The sequence below is a fragment of the Lutra lutra genome, chromosome X (genome assembly GCF_902655055.1).
Source record: "Lutra lutra chromosome X, mLutLut1.2, whole genome shotgun sequence".
Classification (NCBI taxonomy): domain Eukaryota; kingdom Metazoa; phylum Chordata; class Mammalia; order Carnivora; family Mustelidae; genus Lutra; species Lutra lutra.
Window position 1 is genome coordinate 71549029 of NC_062296.1, and position 19019 is coordinate 71568047.

Here is a 19019-nt window from a genome sequence, read left to right on the forward strand (position 1 = left end):
GGAAGTTTCCTTTTTCTGTTGTCATCTCTTCAAAGCCATGGTGAATTCTGTGATTTCCAAGTAGTTTTGAGTTCCAAACTGCAAAGCTTAACAGTTATTCTAAGTGGCTTTTAGCTTCAATTCAGACGGCAAGACTACATTTTATTTTGCAGAGGTGATCTGTAAAGGCAGTACATTCAGCCTCTTCAGCTGTGTCCTTCAGATGCATTGAGGACACAAGAGGCCATCCATCCTGACAGTTAAATCGGCAAGGTAGTTCATTACCTCAGTCTGCACCAAAGTTAATAAGACACATTACCAATCACATCTTCTTATCTTCAAAGATCTGAAGTACCCTGGGGTATTTAAGGAGATATTTATATTTTCCCACTGGGATCTTTGCCCAGAAGGAAGACAGCCTGTAGTCCAGCAGGAGCTGGAAATGACCCAGATTTAAGATTTCTGTTACCTTTTAAAGCAAAATACTTAATTGCACTTTCTGTAATAAACTGTACATAAAATACTAAGCAGGTATTGGTAGGGTGGCAAGACAGGTTAGACTGATACTTTTCATCAGTTAGAAAAGGAATGTCTTCTGTCATTCGCAAGGGCTATAGGCGAAGTGAAAATATGGGAAATCTGACAGAATTTTTGGTTTCTCCTACAATAAAACTTCCTTCCTTAGCTTTATTTTTGGTGGAGTTGGGGGGGGCGGGGAGTAGCAGGTGGTAGTGATTGAAGTACTGTATGTATAGGTTTGTCCAATATTTACAATATCAAATCTAATGGAAAATGAACATTTTTGTATTCATATCCTCTAGCATATCTTCCTGCTTTTTTCCCAATAGACTTCCTTTTCCCAATTTGCCTTTATTGTTTCTTTGCTTAAAAAATGTTTTATCACACTCAAATGAATACCTAAATAATGTATTGCTCAATTTCACTTGTTTTGAGCATTACAAAAGATTATAACCTTAATATTTGGGTTTTCAGGGCTTGTCCATTTTGCCCAGCATTTCTGTGTCAGAAACTCATCCATGTTTGTTCTGTGTGATGAAATTTGCATTTTTACTTCTGTGTTCTCTGTTTAAATGTAGTACAGTGTGTCTCTACATTCTCTGGTTAGCAGACATAAGGTTGTTTTTAAAATATTGGTTATTACCAAAAGTGCTAAAATGAACATTCTCTTAACCGTCTTTGTTGTCCACACAAAGCAGTTTCTCTGAGGATATGTATGCAAAAGTGGAGTTGCTGGATTGTGGGGTATGTGTATATTCACCTGACTGAGAATGATGGATTGTTTTCCAAAACAGTCATTTTAGTAGACACAGCCACCAACAATAAATACAAATTTTTGTTAATGTGTACCTTCTTTTACACTTAGAATTATGAAATTTCTCGTTTGCATCAGTCAACCTGGTACAAATTCCATGTAATCTTGACTTACATTCCCCTGACTGCTAATGAGATGGAACATATTTTCATATATTTGTTGGATATGCATATGTCTTTTTCTTTGAAATGGTGGTATAGGGTTTCCTTTCATTTTCCATTGGGATGTCCCTTCACCTTTTAATTGGCTTGGGGACATTCCTTTTTTACTCATCTGTTAGAAATTTTGCAATTGTTTTCTTCAAGTTTTTAGGGTGGTTTTCAATTTCTTTATGGTATCTTTTGATAAATAGAATGGTTTAACTCTACTGTAAACAAATTTATTCAGGTTTTTAGGGGAGGTTGTTTTTGTTTTGCGTTGTTTTTTTACAAAATGTCTTATTTAAGATATCCTTTCTCATCCCAAGTTTATAAAATACTCTTTTGTATTTTCTGGTTGCAATCTTAAAGTTTTGCTTTTTTATATATGACTATGTTTGTGTATTACAGTAATCATTTTTCAATACATATCAAAAGCCACTTTAAAATAGTTATATCCATAGTTATGAGTCATATTCTTCCTAATATACCTCAAGGAAATAATTTGAAATGTGGGAAAAAGTCTATATTCATGGTGATCTTCACCACAAGTTTATTAGCAAACAAAACCAAAAATAGGCTAACTACCCAATAAGTTTTGACTGTTAAGAAAAGAATAATACAGCCACTTATATGGAAATTTAGATTTTCATTAAAGATATATCTGCCTTTTTTTAAAAGATTTTATTTATTTATTTGACAGAGAGAGATCACAAGTAGGCAGAGAGGCAGGCAGAGAGAGAGGAGGAAGCAGGCTCCCTGCCGAGCAGAGAGCCCAGTGTGGGACTCAATCCCAGGACCCTGAGATCATGGCCTGAGCTGAAGGCAGAGGCTTAACCCACTGAGCCACCCAGGCGCCCCAAAGATATATCTTCTTAGTAATACAGAAAAATTATATGATATAATGTTTAGTGAAAAGAGCTGTGTAGCTAAATCTTGCTTTAATGTTAGCTATCATATTACATGCATATAGTAAAGTTTAAAGGAGCTCACAGAAAACTTTTCATGTTTAAGGTTTTGCAGTGTTAGATCTATATATATGCATTTTTGTGTATGCTTTTTTTTATTTTACAGATGGTAATGTTGATGAGTTTTTTATTTAAAAAAGTAAATCACTGACTAATTAATTTTTATAGTAAGATGTTTCCTTAATGATTAGTAATTATAAACGTATTAGCTGATCAACATGACTAGTTTTTTTTTAATTATCTACTGCAAAGGAAATGTGAACAGTATAAAATAAGGATGTTCAATTTTTACAGCTTTAAAAACGAAAATTCCCAAACCCCACAGTCACTTCTATCATATATTTCATATGCAATATGTATTTCTTTCTTAGGAAGTTTGGGCGTGCTGGCATGAGTTATTGTCATACTTGGAGAAGGCAAACAAGTGGCTGAATGAAGTAGAATTCAAACTGAAAACCACTGAAAATATTCCTGGGGGAGCTGAGGAAATCTCCAAGGTGCTTGATGTAAGTTGTGACTTAATCAAAATGATAATAATTCATGTCATGGATGCCCAGGACCAAGTAGAAAAGAGCTATGGGAAAACAGTACAGAGAGTGTGGTTGCCGTGCCTCTCCCGGCTCTGGTGCTTTGGATGAGGCCTTTGTTTCTTCTGTAACCCTTCCAGTCTCAAGTTTATAAAGAGGATTTAAATAACCTTTTCCAGAGGACATCTGCCTTTTTCTATATTACAGAGTTCTACGTTGACACATTCCTTTACCTATTTAAATCCACCATAGACTCACACAGACAGTGTGAAGGTACCGTTTTGCTCCTTCAGAGCAAAGCTATACGGGATGATCATATAAAACATTACTTCCAGTTTAAAGCTACATTTATTGAATTGAAACATACTTTTAGATTATTTAAAAGCATAAATTTATACCTTACAGAATGCTGTGAGGTATTAAATGTGCAGGCTCTGATATTAGGAATGTATCTTTAAAATGTTCATACATTTTGGTACTACAGAATCTTAATACGTTTTCAAGTTTTATCTTGAAGACGTTTAAAAAGTAAAATTTAAAGGAATTGGCAGGTATAAACTTTTGATTTATGTGAACTTCTCACAATAATCATTTCTGTTCTATACATCTTATTGTACATTTGGTTAACCCTTTGTGTATAATGAATATGTAGTTTTGCCATCTGTATTGTATATAGGGCCATTTGCAATGCAACCCCTGTGTAAATATGCTAAAATAACCCACGTAAATTAAGATGCAAAGAAAATGTAAAATGCCTCTTCAGATAGTATTAAGATTCTAGAGTGTTATAGCAGAAACCTAAACATCATATATCCAACTTCCTTATTTTCTCAAGAGGATTGTAAAACCTGAAGAGTTATCAGAGAACAATGAGTGGTCTCAGGTGAACTATAATTTTGGCCTTGTCCTATTCAGAGATGTTAACTGACCATGTATTCCTTGTCGATCAGCAATGTGATGCATCTTCCAAAAAAAGTTGGAGCACACACAGTGCGTTAGTAGAAGGATGGTGGCCAGAACAAAGGGTGCAGTGAAGCACTTATCCTATTAAATGATCAGACTGAAGGACTTCAGCCTCCTCTTTATTGCTTTTCTGTCCAAAGATGGCTGCTCCACTTACAAGCTATGTGTGTGGGGAAAAATTATGAAGGGCAAGATTTCTTCTAGAGGTTGTATCTTTTTTTTTTTCTTTTTAATTTAGGAAGGGAAACTCCGCTCTTGAATTTCTACCTACATATAGTTTTTAGAATCGTGTCACTTAGCCACCACTAGATATAAGAGAATATTTAAGTATTTTAAAGTATTATTAAGTATTAAGAATATTAAGTATTTTACCTTCCCAGGTTTAAGAGTAGAGGACCTCAAAGAAGAATGTGGCTGTGGATAATTTTTATGTGGCCCATTCCACAGTCCTGCCACAAGCTCAAGAAGATAGACATGGAGAAACATCGTATTTTTTTAAGTAACAATGGTCTTTGATGTTTTATTGTCCCAATTCAATACTGCTTTAAATTGTTTTTAACTTAATGATATGTAAATAAGAAGATACTAAGCATTTAGTGTTAATTCAGTATATTTAGAAAAAGAAGGGAAATAATAATTATTGCAAATGTGTTTCAGTCACTTGAAAATTTGATGCAACATTCAGAGGATAACCCGAATCAAATTCGCATATTGGCACAGACCCTAACAGATGGTGGAGTCATGGATGAACTGATCAATGAGGAACTTGAGACATTTAATTCTCGGTGGAGAGAGCTACATGAAGAGGTATGGCCATAAGAGTAAAAAATCTTTTTAAACTGATTTGCATAAATATCTAACAAATACTTGTAGGTGTCTCAGAAAAAAAAAAAGAATACTTTAAATATTAGCTCAGCTTCCAGGTTTTAGAATTGTCATGTGCCAGACATGAGTACATTATTTACATGTGTCTTCTATCATTTTATCTTACAGAAACATTATAAAGGGTGAGTTTTAACAGGAAACAGGGATATACCAAATACAGTAATATACTTAAGTCCACAAGCTGTAAATAGATTAACAATTCAAAATCAGATCTTATTTGACCACAGGATTCTTTTCCCTACCAAATTAACCGATATGTGTAGGTATCCTCATCTCTTTTTCTCCTTCTTTCCCTTTCTCCCTCTCCCCGACCTCTCTTTCTCTCTCTCTCTCTCTCTCTGTTTTAAATCATTATTTATTTGAAAGAGAGAAACATGAGAACACAAGTAGGGAGGAGGGGAAGAGGGGGAAGCAGAACCCCCTCCCACCCCAGGCTGAACAGGGAGCTAGCTATAGGGCTTGAACCCAAGACCTTAGAATCTGACCCAAAGGCAGAGGCTTAACTGACTGAGCCATCCAGACATCCCCTCCACCTTTCTCAACACGTGCATACACGTTACAGTCATGTGTATCTGTTAGTCATATGTGTGATTCTCTTAGTACTCTAGATACTGTTTATGCTTCCGAAGTAACACTAAAGAGCTTTAATTTATATATAACAGAAGAATTTTCATATGCAAAAATTATACCATGTGTTTTCTGAATGTTTTCAATCAAAATTAAGAGAAAATAACATACTACTCCCAATCAAATAGTGTTTTGCATATACTCTCCTAAATCAAGAATGGATTACTTGTCAAAAAGAACAAATACATTATAATGGAGTTTAGTTTTGTATCCATTTATTTCATGTATCTCTAACATGTGAGACAGTGTTCTAAGGTTAGCTAATCAGTAGGAAATTTTCCCCTCCATTACTCATAGACAGTGAGTAGTTAAGCAAAAATTCACTGATATCTTAGTGTGTTCAGAACATAATAACAACAATATCCTTATAAGATGCAAAAAAAATTGTGTTAAAAGTTACCACAGAGGATTTGAAAACACAGAAAAACAGTGTAGACCTGTGTGGGTCAGCACAGGAAGGCATTTGGGGTAGCTTTTCTAAAGAAAATTCACTCTGAATGACATTGTATTTTTTTTTTAAGATTCAAAACATTTTTTAAAAGTAATCTCTATACCCAGTATGGGGCTCGAACTCAAAACCCTGAGATCAAGACCTGCATGCTCTACTGACTGAGCCAGGAAGGCAGCCCTGTGAACATTTTAAAATCAGAACAGGAGATAGCCAAATGGGTGGGTGTAGGAGGGTAATCCCAGACAGGTAGACATACACATGCAAAGAATTGGAAGCATGAGGCTGGTTATCAATGCACATCTGCAAACCATTTGGTTTTGCCCGAGTGTAAGGTACAGGTGGGGGAGTGTCTGAAGGTAGACCTGAATAAGTAGGCATCAGCAAGATGGCTGAGGGAAACCAATGCTTCTCAAACAGCCTGGTCTATAAGCATGCACTCAGAGAACACTGAAGGGTTTAGAATGTCAGGAGGAAGGGCCACCTGGGTGGTACAGTTGGCTGAGCATCTGACTCTTGTCTCTGACTCTGACATCTTGACTCTGACTCAGGCCGTGATCTCAGGGTTGTGAGATCAAACCCCATGTCGGGATCAGCACTCAGTGTGGAATCTGCTGGAGATAGTCTCTCCCTCTCCCTCTATCCTTCCTGCTCATGCTCACTTGCTCTCTCTCTCTCTCTCTCTTTCAATAAGTAAATAAGTAAATTTTTAAAAATATTTTATTTATTTATTTGATAGAGATCACAAGTAGGCAAAGAGGCAGGCAGAGAGAGAGGAAGGGAAGCAGGTTCTCTAAGCAGAGAGCCTGATGTGGGACTCGATCCCAGGACCCAGGATCATGACCTGAGCTGAAGGCAGAGGCTTTAACCCACTGAGCCACCCAGGCACCCATAAGTAAATATTTTAAAAGAATGTAAGGGGGAAAGGAGAAGAGCAGTGCCATATCAACTTATATTACCTTTGCAGTGACTGTGGAGAGTAAGTGGTCTAAAAGATAGGGATGTCGCAGGTAGTGAGACCAAGGAAGAAGTGGTATTTTTAGGTCAGCTGAAGACAAGGGCAATGGTGATAGGTACAGTGAAAATGAAAAATCTAGGAGAGCATCTAGGTTTCTGATTCAGGTGACTGGATAGCTATTTTTCATAAACAAGATTGAGAAAATGAGAAAAAAAAAAGCAAGTTTGGAGGTAAAAAAATCACATGTCACTTTTTATCTCCATTGATCCTGCAGTGCCTGCTGAAGTTTGATACCAACCAAAAGCAATCCCTGAGTCAAGGACATAGGTGCTATTAGTTAATTTGAGAGATAATACCAAGAAGGACACATGAAGGATTAGAGAAAGAAAGCTTAGACAGTTGATAAAGGGTACTTTTAATAGTGAGTTTCCAGTGGGAGTGACCAGGCTCGTCCTACTGGGAACTTTAAAGAAATCATGTACAACACCAGTGTCAGAGAGCATGCTCTGAAGTGTCCCAGGGAGCTGATGGAAACTGGAGTGTTTATCTACCAATTTCCCTCTGTTTTTGTTTGAGGATTGCACGCAGGTGCATAAAATCCCACACTTCTGAGCTGTTGAGTGCAGTCCAATTAAGAACTGTGGGTGCTTGAGGTCGGTGCTTATGGAAATGCTACCACAGCTTTAGGTGAACTCAGAGCCATTGAGGTTAAGGGACTATGGGGTAGGGTATCAGCAGGGTCTACTAGAATACTTAGGGAGTGTCTAGCAAGGATTTTCCATAATTCAGGAAAAGAGATACATAGAGGGATCCAGACCAGTTATACAGATGTGGGATTTACCAGGCCACATGCTAGTTAAAACTCTAAAGTTCATGACATCACCCCAGGTAAGCCCAAGGAAAATGAATCATGGACAGAATTTAGGAATTATACATAAAATCCAGGTTTAGGCAGGGACACCTAGGTAGATCAGTCAGTTAAGCATCTGCCTTCGTCTCAGGTCATGATCTCAGGGTCCTGGGATTGAGTCCCACGTCAGACCCCATGCTGAGTCTTTTTGCTCTCTCCTCTCTCATGAATAAATACAATCTTTAGAAAAAATCAAGGTTAGGCAGAGGAAGCAGTGTTTCCAAAGGAAATGAGAATAAATGGTCATAGAGGTATGAGGAGACGCAAGTTAAAAGCAGGGTGCTTAGGAGGTAGCAGTTTATAAAGAGAAGCCATGAAAAAAAAAAAAAAGTCAGATACAATAAGCAGGCCTGGTAAGATGAAGACAGAATTGAGCAAAAAGGACATTACTTATGACATTTACCAGAATGGTTTTGGTGGTGTTTCCCTGGGGGTAGACAGAATAGTGCTGGGGCATTACAGAAGACATTAGGGAAGAGGAAGGAGGAAAGCAAAGTTTGCACTATGCTTGTAAGGAGCTTGGCTGTGAAGAGAAAGAATGATCCTAAGAGGGATGGTAGCTGGGTGCAGGGGAGTATATAGGAAACCTTTTGTTGTTTAAGTGGAGGAGAGGTTTGATCGTGTTTGCAAATTAGAATGAACTGTAGAGTAGGAGAGCCTACCCACCCCCCTCAGTGACCATAGGGCAGATTGAGGGGGAGGTGCCTGTCTTTCCTGAACACTTTAGTTACCCTTTCCCCCTATCAATGTGAGGGACTAGGGATTGGCAAAGGGGATCCCAAAGAGTCCCTTGTCCTCTCACTTCTTGTTGCACTGTTGTTCGATGTGAGCAAGAGTAGTCATTTGTAGATGGCAACTAACTCAAAGTTCATTTAAGTTTGGATTTTGTTAGGGAATTGTAGTATGTTCTTACTTGTATTTGACTCTTAGTATCGGAGTAGAAATTGCAATTGAAGCAAAAAATCAAAAGTCACATTGTAGAACCGACCTTGGCTAAGCTGTGAAAAGGCCCAGATTGTAATCTTTAACAATGTTCAGAGTCTATCTATTCTCTTCTTAGGAACAGATCAGTCTCTAAACCTGACCTTGGCATTGGTCTTATTTATGTAATATTCTTGCAAACCTTTAGTAACAGAGAAACTACTTAGGCTCTTATATTGCGAAGTTCTTTGGTGTGGAACCAGGCATTTTCCCCAAATAAATAAAAATTCAACTCAAAAACAGACCTTGATTGAAACCCTACTCTGCTATATCCAAATTGAGTTACTAAAACGTTGGCTATAGAATCAGAAAACCTTGGGTTAGAATAGCCCCTTGTTATTAGTCAGGGTTAGACAGGCCACAGAAACTACACAGCTAGAAAGCTACCTGTGGCTGGTGCTGTTGAACTGAGGGAAACAGGCTGGGGCACCAGGAAGCTGCCCGTGAATTTGTCCCCCAACCCCATGATGAACTTGCCACTGGGTCACCCACAGAGCTTGCCAGAAGACACCTGTAGAGGGTGCTGCTAAAATTTATGGGAGAGTTAGGAACAGAGGACTTGAGCTCCACCAGGCGTCCTACAGGTCAACCCAGACCCAAGGGAGCAAGAAGGAATGACAAACACACTGGAATGGAGAAATCTTTACTTCCCCAGGTGTCACTCCAGTGCCCTCTACTGACAAAGTTTAGCATCGGGTCAGGGCACTAGGAGAAATATTTTGAGTATCAAATGCAGATCACTGTTTAGAGGCAGTAAGTTGATAACTGGCACATCCCTTCATAGCTCATAGCCTCACAGCTCCTGTTTCATAGCTATCTCCTGAGCAAAACATAAAATACTGTGTGGAAAGGGCTTACTCTAGTGCTAAAAGCATAGTACATATTCAGTAAGTGATTGGCGTTTTATTTTTGCTAAGTTGTGTACTATATTACCTACCCTCAAAGCTATGTGTGTGTAATGTTTTGTGTTTGTGTGTATGCGCGGGTATCCCACCAGGGGCAGAAATAAACAAACAAATATATATATATATATGTATATATATACATATATATATATATATATATACACACACACACACACACACACATATATATATTCCAATATGAAATATATTGGAATATTTATGAAATATATATCATATATATATGAAATATACATATATATGTGTATACACACAAACATATATATATATATTCCAATATGAAAAACAATGAAATACACCTCTATCGTTTAGCTAAATGCAGAAGACTGATAAAAGGACTCCTTTTCATCCCTTAAATCTTAAATTGGAAGGTCTCCACTTCTACTTCAGTAGTCAATTAGGCAGAATGTTATAGTAACAATAAATAACTTGAATTAAATAAACTTGAAACCACAGTCCTGGCTCTGCTTATATGAAATATCTAGCCTGAGAGTAATTTGGCAATGAGGAAAAAAAAAATTTGATGCTTTAGAACTTTGATGAAAACCATATATGTTGGAGATAATATCCTTCTCAAATTCCATGGTGCCAGTCATTAAAGAGCTGGTATGACTTTAGATATATGATGTTGAGGTAAAAGGATGGGTAGTAACAGATTTTTCCTATTTCTCAAGGTCTAAGCTGGGTTCTTTGATTATTTCCAAACTACGTAGGTAATAAACCAAAACCTAATAGGTTGTTAGCTAAATTAAACATTTGGGGTGTTCCCATTGAATATTTAGTTTACAAGAGTGATGTTTTGATGCAGTGTGGAAGGAGTCTTGGGATAAATTATTAGAGGGGCTGAGGAAATAAAATGATTACAGTAACCATTTTAAAATTGATTTCATTTTCCAAAAAATCTATGATGCATTAGATTTTTATAGTGAAAAATTCTAACATTGTTTCAAACCCTAGTTTCCTTGATTTTTTGGGGGTGGGGTTGGCTAAAGAAAGTTTTTCCATTAATAAACAAAGTGTCCCTTCACTTGAAGATGGGCTTAAGCCCATTCTCATCTCAATTAAATGCATATGTGAGAGGTTTGTGGTTTTTTTTTTTTTTTATCGCCCACCTAATGTTTCTTATAGCCACAATTATCCAGAACAAAGGTAACATCTATATGCCTGTTAAATCAATCAAACAGCCAGTTTTTTATAGCCTATAAATATTTAAAAGAGATATGCCAGATCCCGTCCCTAATTTCAGAGTGTGAGTTTGCATTGAGACGTAATAAATTCTTTCCATTCCTTGAAAAGGCATTGTTCACTCTTCATAATCATATGGCACTATATTTTCTACCCATAGTAGTGCTTTCAAAGATGGTAAGCAAACCAGGGAACAGCTCTAAAAATCAAATCATCTGATTTTTACAACTTATTCCAGCCTAACCAAGCTACAGATTTGTTAGTGATACAGCAAATCATAATAATAATGCTAATGGCCTCATGGTCCCAAAGGCCCAGTCCCTGCTTTAAGTGTTTCAGCAGGCAGTTTTTCATTTGTTGTCACAATAACCCTATGTTTTAAGGTCTTTTGCAGCCTGTTTTACAGACATGGAAAGGGTATCAAAAGCCACAGAGATAGTGAGAGTCTATTAAACATTCAGACCCAAGTCTCCTTGTCCTTGGAGCCTGGGCACATGACCATTTGGCCACAGTACCTCCAATCTCACTGATCTTTTCTTTCTGTTAACAATAAAAGCTGCCTGGTAAGAAGCGAATATTGCAATTTACTGGTTTCCCAATTTCTAAGGAAAGCTTAAAGCAGGAGCTTGAAAGTATTAGGGATGACTAAAAGAAATCATCTTAAGAGTCTTAAATAGTAAAATCACACATTTAGAAGTCCAAAGTCTTCACCAGTTCTCTTGATTAGTGATGATTTCATCCTTCTTGTGAATTATTAACACCCCAACTTCGGTCCCTTTCAAAGTCATCTGTAAATTCTTTCACCTGACATTAAATAATAGAGTAAAAGAGAGGCAAAATCTGAACTAGCTAATTCTGCTTTAATAGTAACTTTAATGATATGCAGCTTGAGGGAGCAATTATTTGTTCCAGGTAACTATGACTTTGAATTGCTCACTCACTGTCACACCTCCCTTAGCACGAATAGACCAGAATGGACAAATACTGATTAAAGAAGAACTGCAAAGTAGTCCAGGAAAATAAGTGACAGTGTGACCATCGTGAGGTCAAAATTTTATTTGAAAGTCATTTGTCTAATAAAAGTATATGCTGTATGAGTTTTTCAGTATGTTTACTTCTTTAAAGATATCACCCTATGATAATAGTAATAGCTAATATTTGTGGAGTGCATTTTTATGTCATTCCTTGTGCTAAACAACGATAAACAGTGTAAAACTTAATCCCCACATTAGTTTTATGAGGGAGATTTGATGAGCTTACTTAATAGATGTTGAAATGAAGTGTTCTAAAATGCCTTCTTCAAAACATCAAGATGCTGGGAATTTTCCAATGAGTGTACCTTTAAGTGTTTTTTTTTTTTTTTCTCTTGAAAGGAAGGATGTGTTAGCCTTTACAGGTGAGACCCCCCCCCCCCAAAATATTGAATGAAACAAGCCACAGACGTAATGCAACTGTGAGGACTGACCATTGAATTACCCTAGTGTTAAAAACTAACACTAGCAAGCCGTGCTTTTGGCAAATTAGGCCAAAATCCCCTTCGTTGGAAGAGAAAACTGAGTTTCAGGCTCAAGCCAAATTGGGGAGCTGAACAGAGATTGTATGTAAACCTGCTTAAAGTCACTCAATAAATATTAGCTATTACATCTTCTGTGAAATGATGTGTGGGAGTATTCTGTCTTTCTGCAGAAGGTACCAATATAAAATTAGGTCCATTTCTCTTACCACTGAGTATAAAAGTCATGGTAAAAATAATTATATTCATCTCATCTAAAAAAATTTTAACTATAAGCCTGTTCTTATGGGGGTCTATTATTTGAAAGTATATTATTGATAAGGGTCAAGGAGTTCCCAAGACAAGAGATTAAGTTAAAGTGGCTCTAGGTTGATATCATCCTAACAGACAGTGGGTCTAGGTTGGTCAGAAGCAAATCCAAATCCTCTACAAAGAAAAATACTCTTAGTATTCTCACAATTAAATTTAGTGAAATTTCAGCATATAATGAAAATAACCCACAAGCATAAGGTATGAGGTGAAGCCATCACATAGAACACAGAGCTAATTCAAACCACCCCCTATATAATTTCAGATGGTAGAATTACCAGATTATTAGTATTACATAAGTAGATATAATATTTAAGATATAAATGATATTAGAAGTTAAACAAATGAAACATAAAGTTAAGGTAAATGATTTGAAAAGGACAAAATTATTACAATTAAAATTAACATTCTAAAATGTTAAAAGGGTATGTATATTAAACTATTGAAGAACAAATATAAGAGAAATTTGAAAGATAATATACAGAATGTAGTACCAAAAACTAAGGAGGTAGAAAATATGAACAGAAAGACAATATATTGGGAGTACACTATGAACATCTAACTTACATCTAAGAGAAGATTCTGAAGAAAAGAATAAAAAGATGGATATGGAGGAATATATGAAGGATGTTGAAGAAATATTTCTGGAGCCAGTGACTACATGCAGTTAACCAGAAGGCACAATGTATAACAGGCAGAATAAATAAATAGAAATCTACCCTTAGACTTACTGCAGTGAAACTGCAGATTCCAAAGACAAATATAAATTTAGGTATTAGAAACCAGAGATTGAGATAGATTCCCTATGAAGGAATGAAACCTAGTCTGACATCAGATTTTTTGTTTGTTTGTTTGTTTTTTTTAAAGATTTTATTTATTTATTTGACAGACAGAGATCACAAACAGGCAGAGAGGCAGGCAGGGAGAGAGAGGAGGAGAGACCCTGATGTAGGGCTCGATCCCAGGACCCTGGGATCATGACCCGAGCCGAAGGCAGAGGCTTTAACCCACTGAGCCACCCAGGCGCCCCGACATCAGATGTTTTTTATTGAGATATAATTGGCATATAGCATTATATAAGCTTCAGGTATACAGTGTGATGATTTGCTATTGTGTGTACCATGAGCCGCACAAATCTAGATACTATTGTTACTCTACAAAGTTACAATTTTTTCTTGTGATGCAAACATTTAAGATTTACTCTGTTAGGAACTTTCAAATATGCATTACACTACTTTGGCTGTAATTATTATTACATCCCCATATGACTTATTTACAACTGGAAGTTTGTACCTCTTGACTCCCTTTACCCATTTTCCTCACCCCCCAATTCTGCTCCGCTCTGGCAACCATTACTATGTTCTATGTATTTATTCTCTTTTGTTCTATTTCATTTTGGTGGTTTTTTTTTTTTTTTTTTAGGTTTTACATGTAAGTGAAATCATACGGCATTTGTCTTTGTCTTTCTGACTGACTTCACTTAGCATAATATACTCTACCTCCATCCATGTCATTGCACATGTCAAGATTTCATTCTTTTCTATGACTGAGTAGTATTCCATTATATATAGTATATATGTACACACACACATCACATTTTATATCATATTCCATTATGAGATATATCATATTTTCTTTATCCATTCTTCCATCAGTGGATACTGACATTGTTTCCATATATGACTATTGTATATAATGCTGAATGAAAATAAAGGTGCATATATCTTTTGGAATTCCTGTTTTCATTTTCTTTGGATAAATACCCAGAAGTGGAATCACTGGATTGTATGGTAGTTCTATTTTTAATTTTTTGAGAAACCTACATTCTGTTTTCCAGAGTGGCTGCACCAATGTACTTTCCCACCAATGGTGCACAAGGGTTTCCTTACCAATGCTTGTTATTTCTTGCTTTTTTGATAATAGCCATTCTAAGAGGTAGCAGATGATGTCTTATTGTGGTTTTTACTTGCATTTCGCTTTTGTTTAGTAATTTTGAACATCTTTTCATGTGACTGTTGACCCCCTGTATATCTTCTATGGAAAAATGTCTGTACAGATTCTCTGCCCCTGATTTACTGTTTGTTTTTGTTTCTTTTCTTTCCTTCCTTTCTTTTTTTTTCTTTTTGGTAATTTGTATGAATTCTTTATATGTTATATCTGATTTTATATGTTTATATATTTTATATGTTTATATCTGATATGTTTATCAGATACATGATTTGCAAATATTTTCCCCCATTCAGTAGGTTCTCTTTTCATTATGTTGTTGATTTGCTTTGCTCTTCAGAATGTTTTTATTTTATGTAGTCCCACTTGTTTATTTTAGCTTTTGGTGCATTTGCTTTTGAAGTCAAATCCAAAAAATGATTGCCAAGCTGTCAAGGAGCTTACCATTTGTTTTCTTCTAGAAGTTTTATGGTTTTGTGTCTTAAAATCCAGCCTAGTTCATTTTAAGTTAATTTTTCTGCGTGATGTACCATAGAGTCCAGTTTCTTCTTTTCCTTTTCTTTCCTTTTTCCTTCCTTCCTTCCTTCTTTTCTTTTTTTTTTTTTTTTTTTTTTTTTTTTTTTTTTTTACTTTTTAAAAAATTAACATATAATGTATTATTTGCCGCAAGGGTACAGGTCTGTGAATCATCAGCCTTACACACTTCACAGCATTCATCATAGCACATACCCTCCCCAATGTCCATAACTCTTTCTTTTCTTTCCTTTCTTCTTTTAATGTTGCTCTCCAGTTCTCACAACAGCATTTGTTGAAGGGAGTATCCTTCCCCATTGTTTATTCTTGCCTCCTTTGTTGTAAGTTAATTGACCGTATATGTGTGAGTTTGTTTCTGGGCTCTCTATTCTGTTCCATTTTTATGCCCAAACCATACTATTTTGATTATTAAAGTTTTGTAATATAGTGTGAAATGGGAGAATGTGATGCCTCCAGCTTTGTTCTTTTTCAGCAGGGCTTTGATTATTTGGGGTCTTTTGTGGTTCCATGCAAATTTTAAAATTCTTTTTTCTAGTTCTGTGAAAAATGACATTGGAAATTAGATAGATTGCCTTGAATATATAGATTGCTTTTAACAATAGACATTTTAACAATATTAATTTGTCCCATCCATGAGTATGGAATATCTTTCATTTATTTATGTCTTCTTCAGTTTCTTTCATTAATGTCTGACAGTTTTCAGAATACGGGTCTTTTACCTCCTTGGTTCAATTTATTCCTTAGTATTTTGCCTTTATTTGATCTAATTTTAAATGGGATTGTTTTATTTTTTGATAGTTTATTAGTGTATAAAAATGCAGTGTATTTATAGGTATTGATTTTGTATCATGAAACTTTAGTGAATTCATTTTTTAGTTCTAACATGTTTGATGGTGTTTCTAGAGTTTTATATATATATATATATATATGATCATGTAATCTGCAAATAGTGACTTTTTTACTTCTTCCGATCCAACTTGGATGATTTTTATTTCCTGTTCTTTTCTAATTTCTTGGGTCTGGCTAAAATTTCCAAATACTATGTTGAATAAAAGTGGCAAGAGTGGAGATCTTTGTCTTGTTCCTGATCTTAGAAGAAAAGATTTCAGCTTTTTACCTTTAAGTATGATATTAGTTGTGGGCTTATGATATATGGCCTTTATTAGGTTGAGGTATGTTCCCTCTATACCCACTTTGTTGAAAGTTTCTATTGGGAATAAAAGTTGAATTTTCCCAAACATTTTTGCATTTATTAAGGTGATTATATAGCTTTTATCCTTCATTTTGTTAATATGTATATAACATTGATTGATTTGTGAATTATGATCTGCACTTACATACCTAGAATAAATCCCAATTGATCATGGTGTATGATCTTTTTAATGTATTGTTGAATTCAGTTTCCTGATATTTCATTGAAGATTTTTGCATTTATGTTCACCAGGGATATTGTCATATATATATATATATATATATATATATATATATATATATATAGTGTGTGTGTGTGTGTGTGTGTGTGTGTGTGTGTGTGTGTGTTACTCTTATCAGGTTTAGTATCAGGGTAAAGCTAGCCTCATAAAATTTATTTGGAAGCATTCCTTCCTCTTCAATTTTTTGAAAAAGTTGAAGAAACTTAAGTATTAAATCTTTGAATGTTTGATTTATCAGTGAAGCTGTCTAGTCCTGGACTTCTGTGTCAAGATGTTTTTGATTACTGACTCAATTTTGTTACTAATAATCTTTCTATTCAGAATTTCTATTTCTTTATGGTTTCATTATTGGATGATTTTGTGATTTTAGGAATTTATCCATTCTTCTAGGTTGTCCAGTTTGTTGACATATAATTGTTGATAGTAGTTTTTTATGATTCTTTGTATATCTGTGGTGTCAGTTGTAACTTTGCTGCCTTCATTTCTAATTTTACTCATTTGAGCTCTGTTTTTCTTCATGAGTCTAGCTAAATGATTGTCTATATATATATATATATACACATATATATATATGTGTATATATATATATATATATATATATATATATATATATGTTTATGTTAGCCAGTGTAAGGTACATCATAAGTTTTTGTTGATTGTCAGTTTTGTTCATTCTTTTAAAGAATCAGATCTTCGTTTCATTGATTTCTTTTGTCTTTTTGCTCTCTATTTCATTTGTTTTCAACCTAATCTTTTTTTTTTCCTTCATCTAATCTTTATTATTTCCTTCTTTCTGCTAATTTGGGGCTTTGTTCTTTTTCTCATTCTTTGAGATGTGAAGTTAAATTGTTTATTGAGGTATTTCTTGCTTCATGAAGTATGCCTGTAACACTATGAACTTCCCTCTTAGAATTGCTTTTGCTGCATCACATAGATTTGGTATGTTGTTTTTCTATTTTAACCTGTCTCAAGGTACTATTTGATTCCTTCATTGACCCATTGGTTGTTTAGCAGCGTATTGTTTAGTTTCTACACATACTTGTGCATTTTCATCTTGTACTTGATATCTAGTTTCACACTATTGTGATTGGCAAAGATGCTTGGTATGATTTTAGTCTTCTTCAATTTATCAGTGCTGGTTTTGTGGCCTAACAATTTTTCCTAGAGAATGTTCCATGTACACTAAAGAAGAATGTGTATTCCGCTGCTTTTGGATAGAATGCTCTGTATATATCTATTAAATCCATCTGATTTAATGTGTGGTTTAAGGCTAATGTTTCTTATTGATTTTCTGTCTACATGATCTATCCATTGTTGTAAGTAAGGTATTAAAGTCTCCTAATATTATGGCATTGCTGTCAATTTCTTTCTTTTAGGTTTGTTAATATTTTTCTTGATATAATTAGGTGCTCTTATGTTGGGTGCATAAGTATATACAAATGTTATATCCTCTTGTTAGACTGGCCCCTTTGTCTCTTTTTACAGTCTTTGTTTTAAGGTCTGTTTGTCTAATTGTAGCTACATCAGCTTTCTTTTGGTTTTCATTTACATGGAACATCTTTCTCTATCACTTTACTTTCCATCTGTGTGTGTCCTTAGATCTAAAGTGAATCTCTTATACATATGAATAGGTCTTATTTTGTTTTGTTTTGTTTCTTTCCATTCAGGTACTCAATATATATAAAAATATATATCTGTGTGTATTTTAATTTGATAGCATCTTAAGTTTGAACACATTCTAAAATTCCACATTTTTACTGCCTCCCCATGTTTTATGTTTCTGATGTCACATTTTACATCTTTGCGTGTTGTATATCCCTTAACTAATTATTATAGTTATTTTTATTTCTTTTTTGTCTTTCAACCATTATACTAGCTCTTTACGTGATTAATCTACTACCTTTACTACATGTTTACCTTTATCAATGAGGTAAACATATAAACATATAAAATTTTTTCTTATTACTAATTAGTATCTTTTCTTTTCAATTTAATAAATTCTTTTAACATTTCTTATAAAGCCAGTTTAGTTGTGATGAATTCCTTTGGATTTTGCTTGTTTGAAAAACTCGTTCTCCTTTAATTCTGAATCAGTATTCTTGGCTGGAAGTTTTTTTTCTTTCAGAACTTTGAATGAATTCACCACCTCCTGGGCTGCAGGTTCTGCTGAAAAAAAAAAAAAAAATCTGCCACTTAATGTTCCGTAGTTCCCTTAAGCCACCTTCAGTTTTTAATATATATATATTTCTAATTTTGCTGCTCCATTTGGGTGAGTTCCATTGTCCTGTACTCTCTTTCCCTGATCCTTCCCTCTGTTTCACCTTGTCTGCTGTTGAACCCCCTGAATGCATTTTCACTTCAGTTATTGTATTTTTCAGAGTTGGGACTTGTAGTTGGTACTTTCTTATATTTTCTATCTTTATGTTGAAATTATCCGCATGTTCATCTGTTCTCCCAAA

The 19019-nt window shown here is 35.1% G+C and overlaps 1 protein-coding gene across 1 annotated transcript in view; it reads left to right on the forward strand.

The window, feature by feature from the left end:
* DMD (dystrophin) overlaps positions 1-19019 on the forward strand; it is a 2124834-nt gene that overhangs the window by 787300 nt on the left and 1318515 nt on the right. The window contains 2 exon segments of the mRNA XM_047715765.1: positions 2789-2923; positions 4565-4714. Coding sequence (XP_047571721.1) covers positions 2789-2923; positions 4565-4714 — 285 coding nt within the window.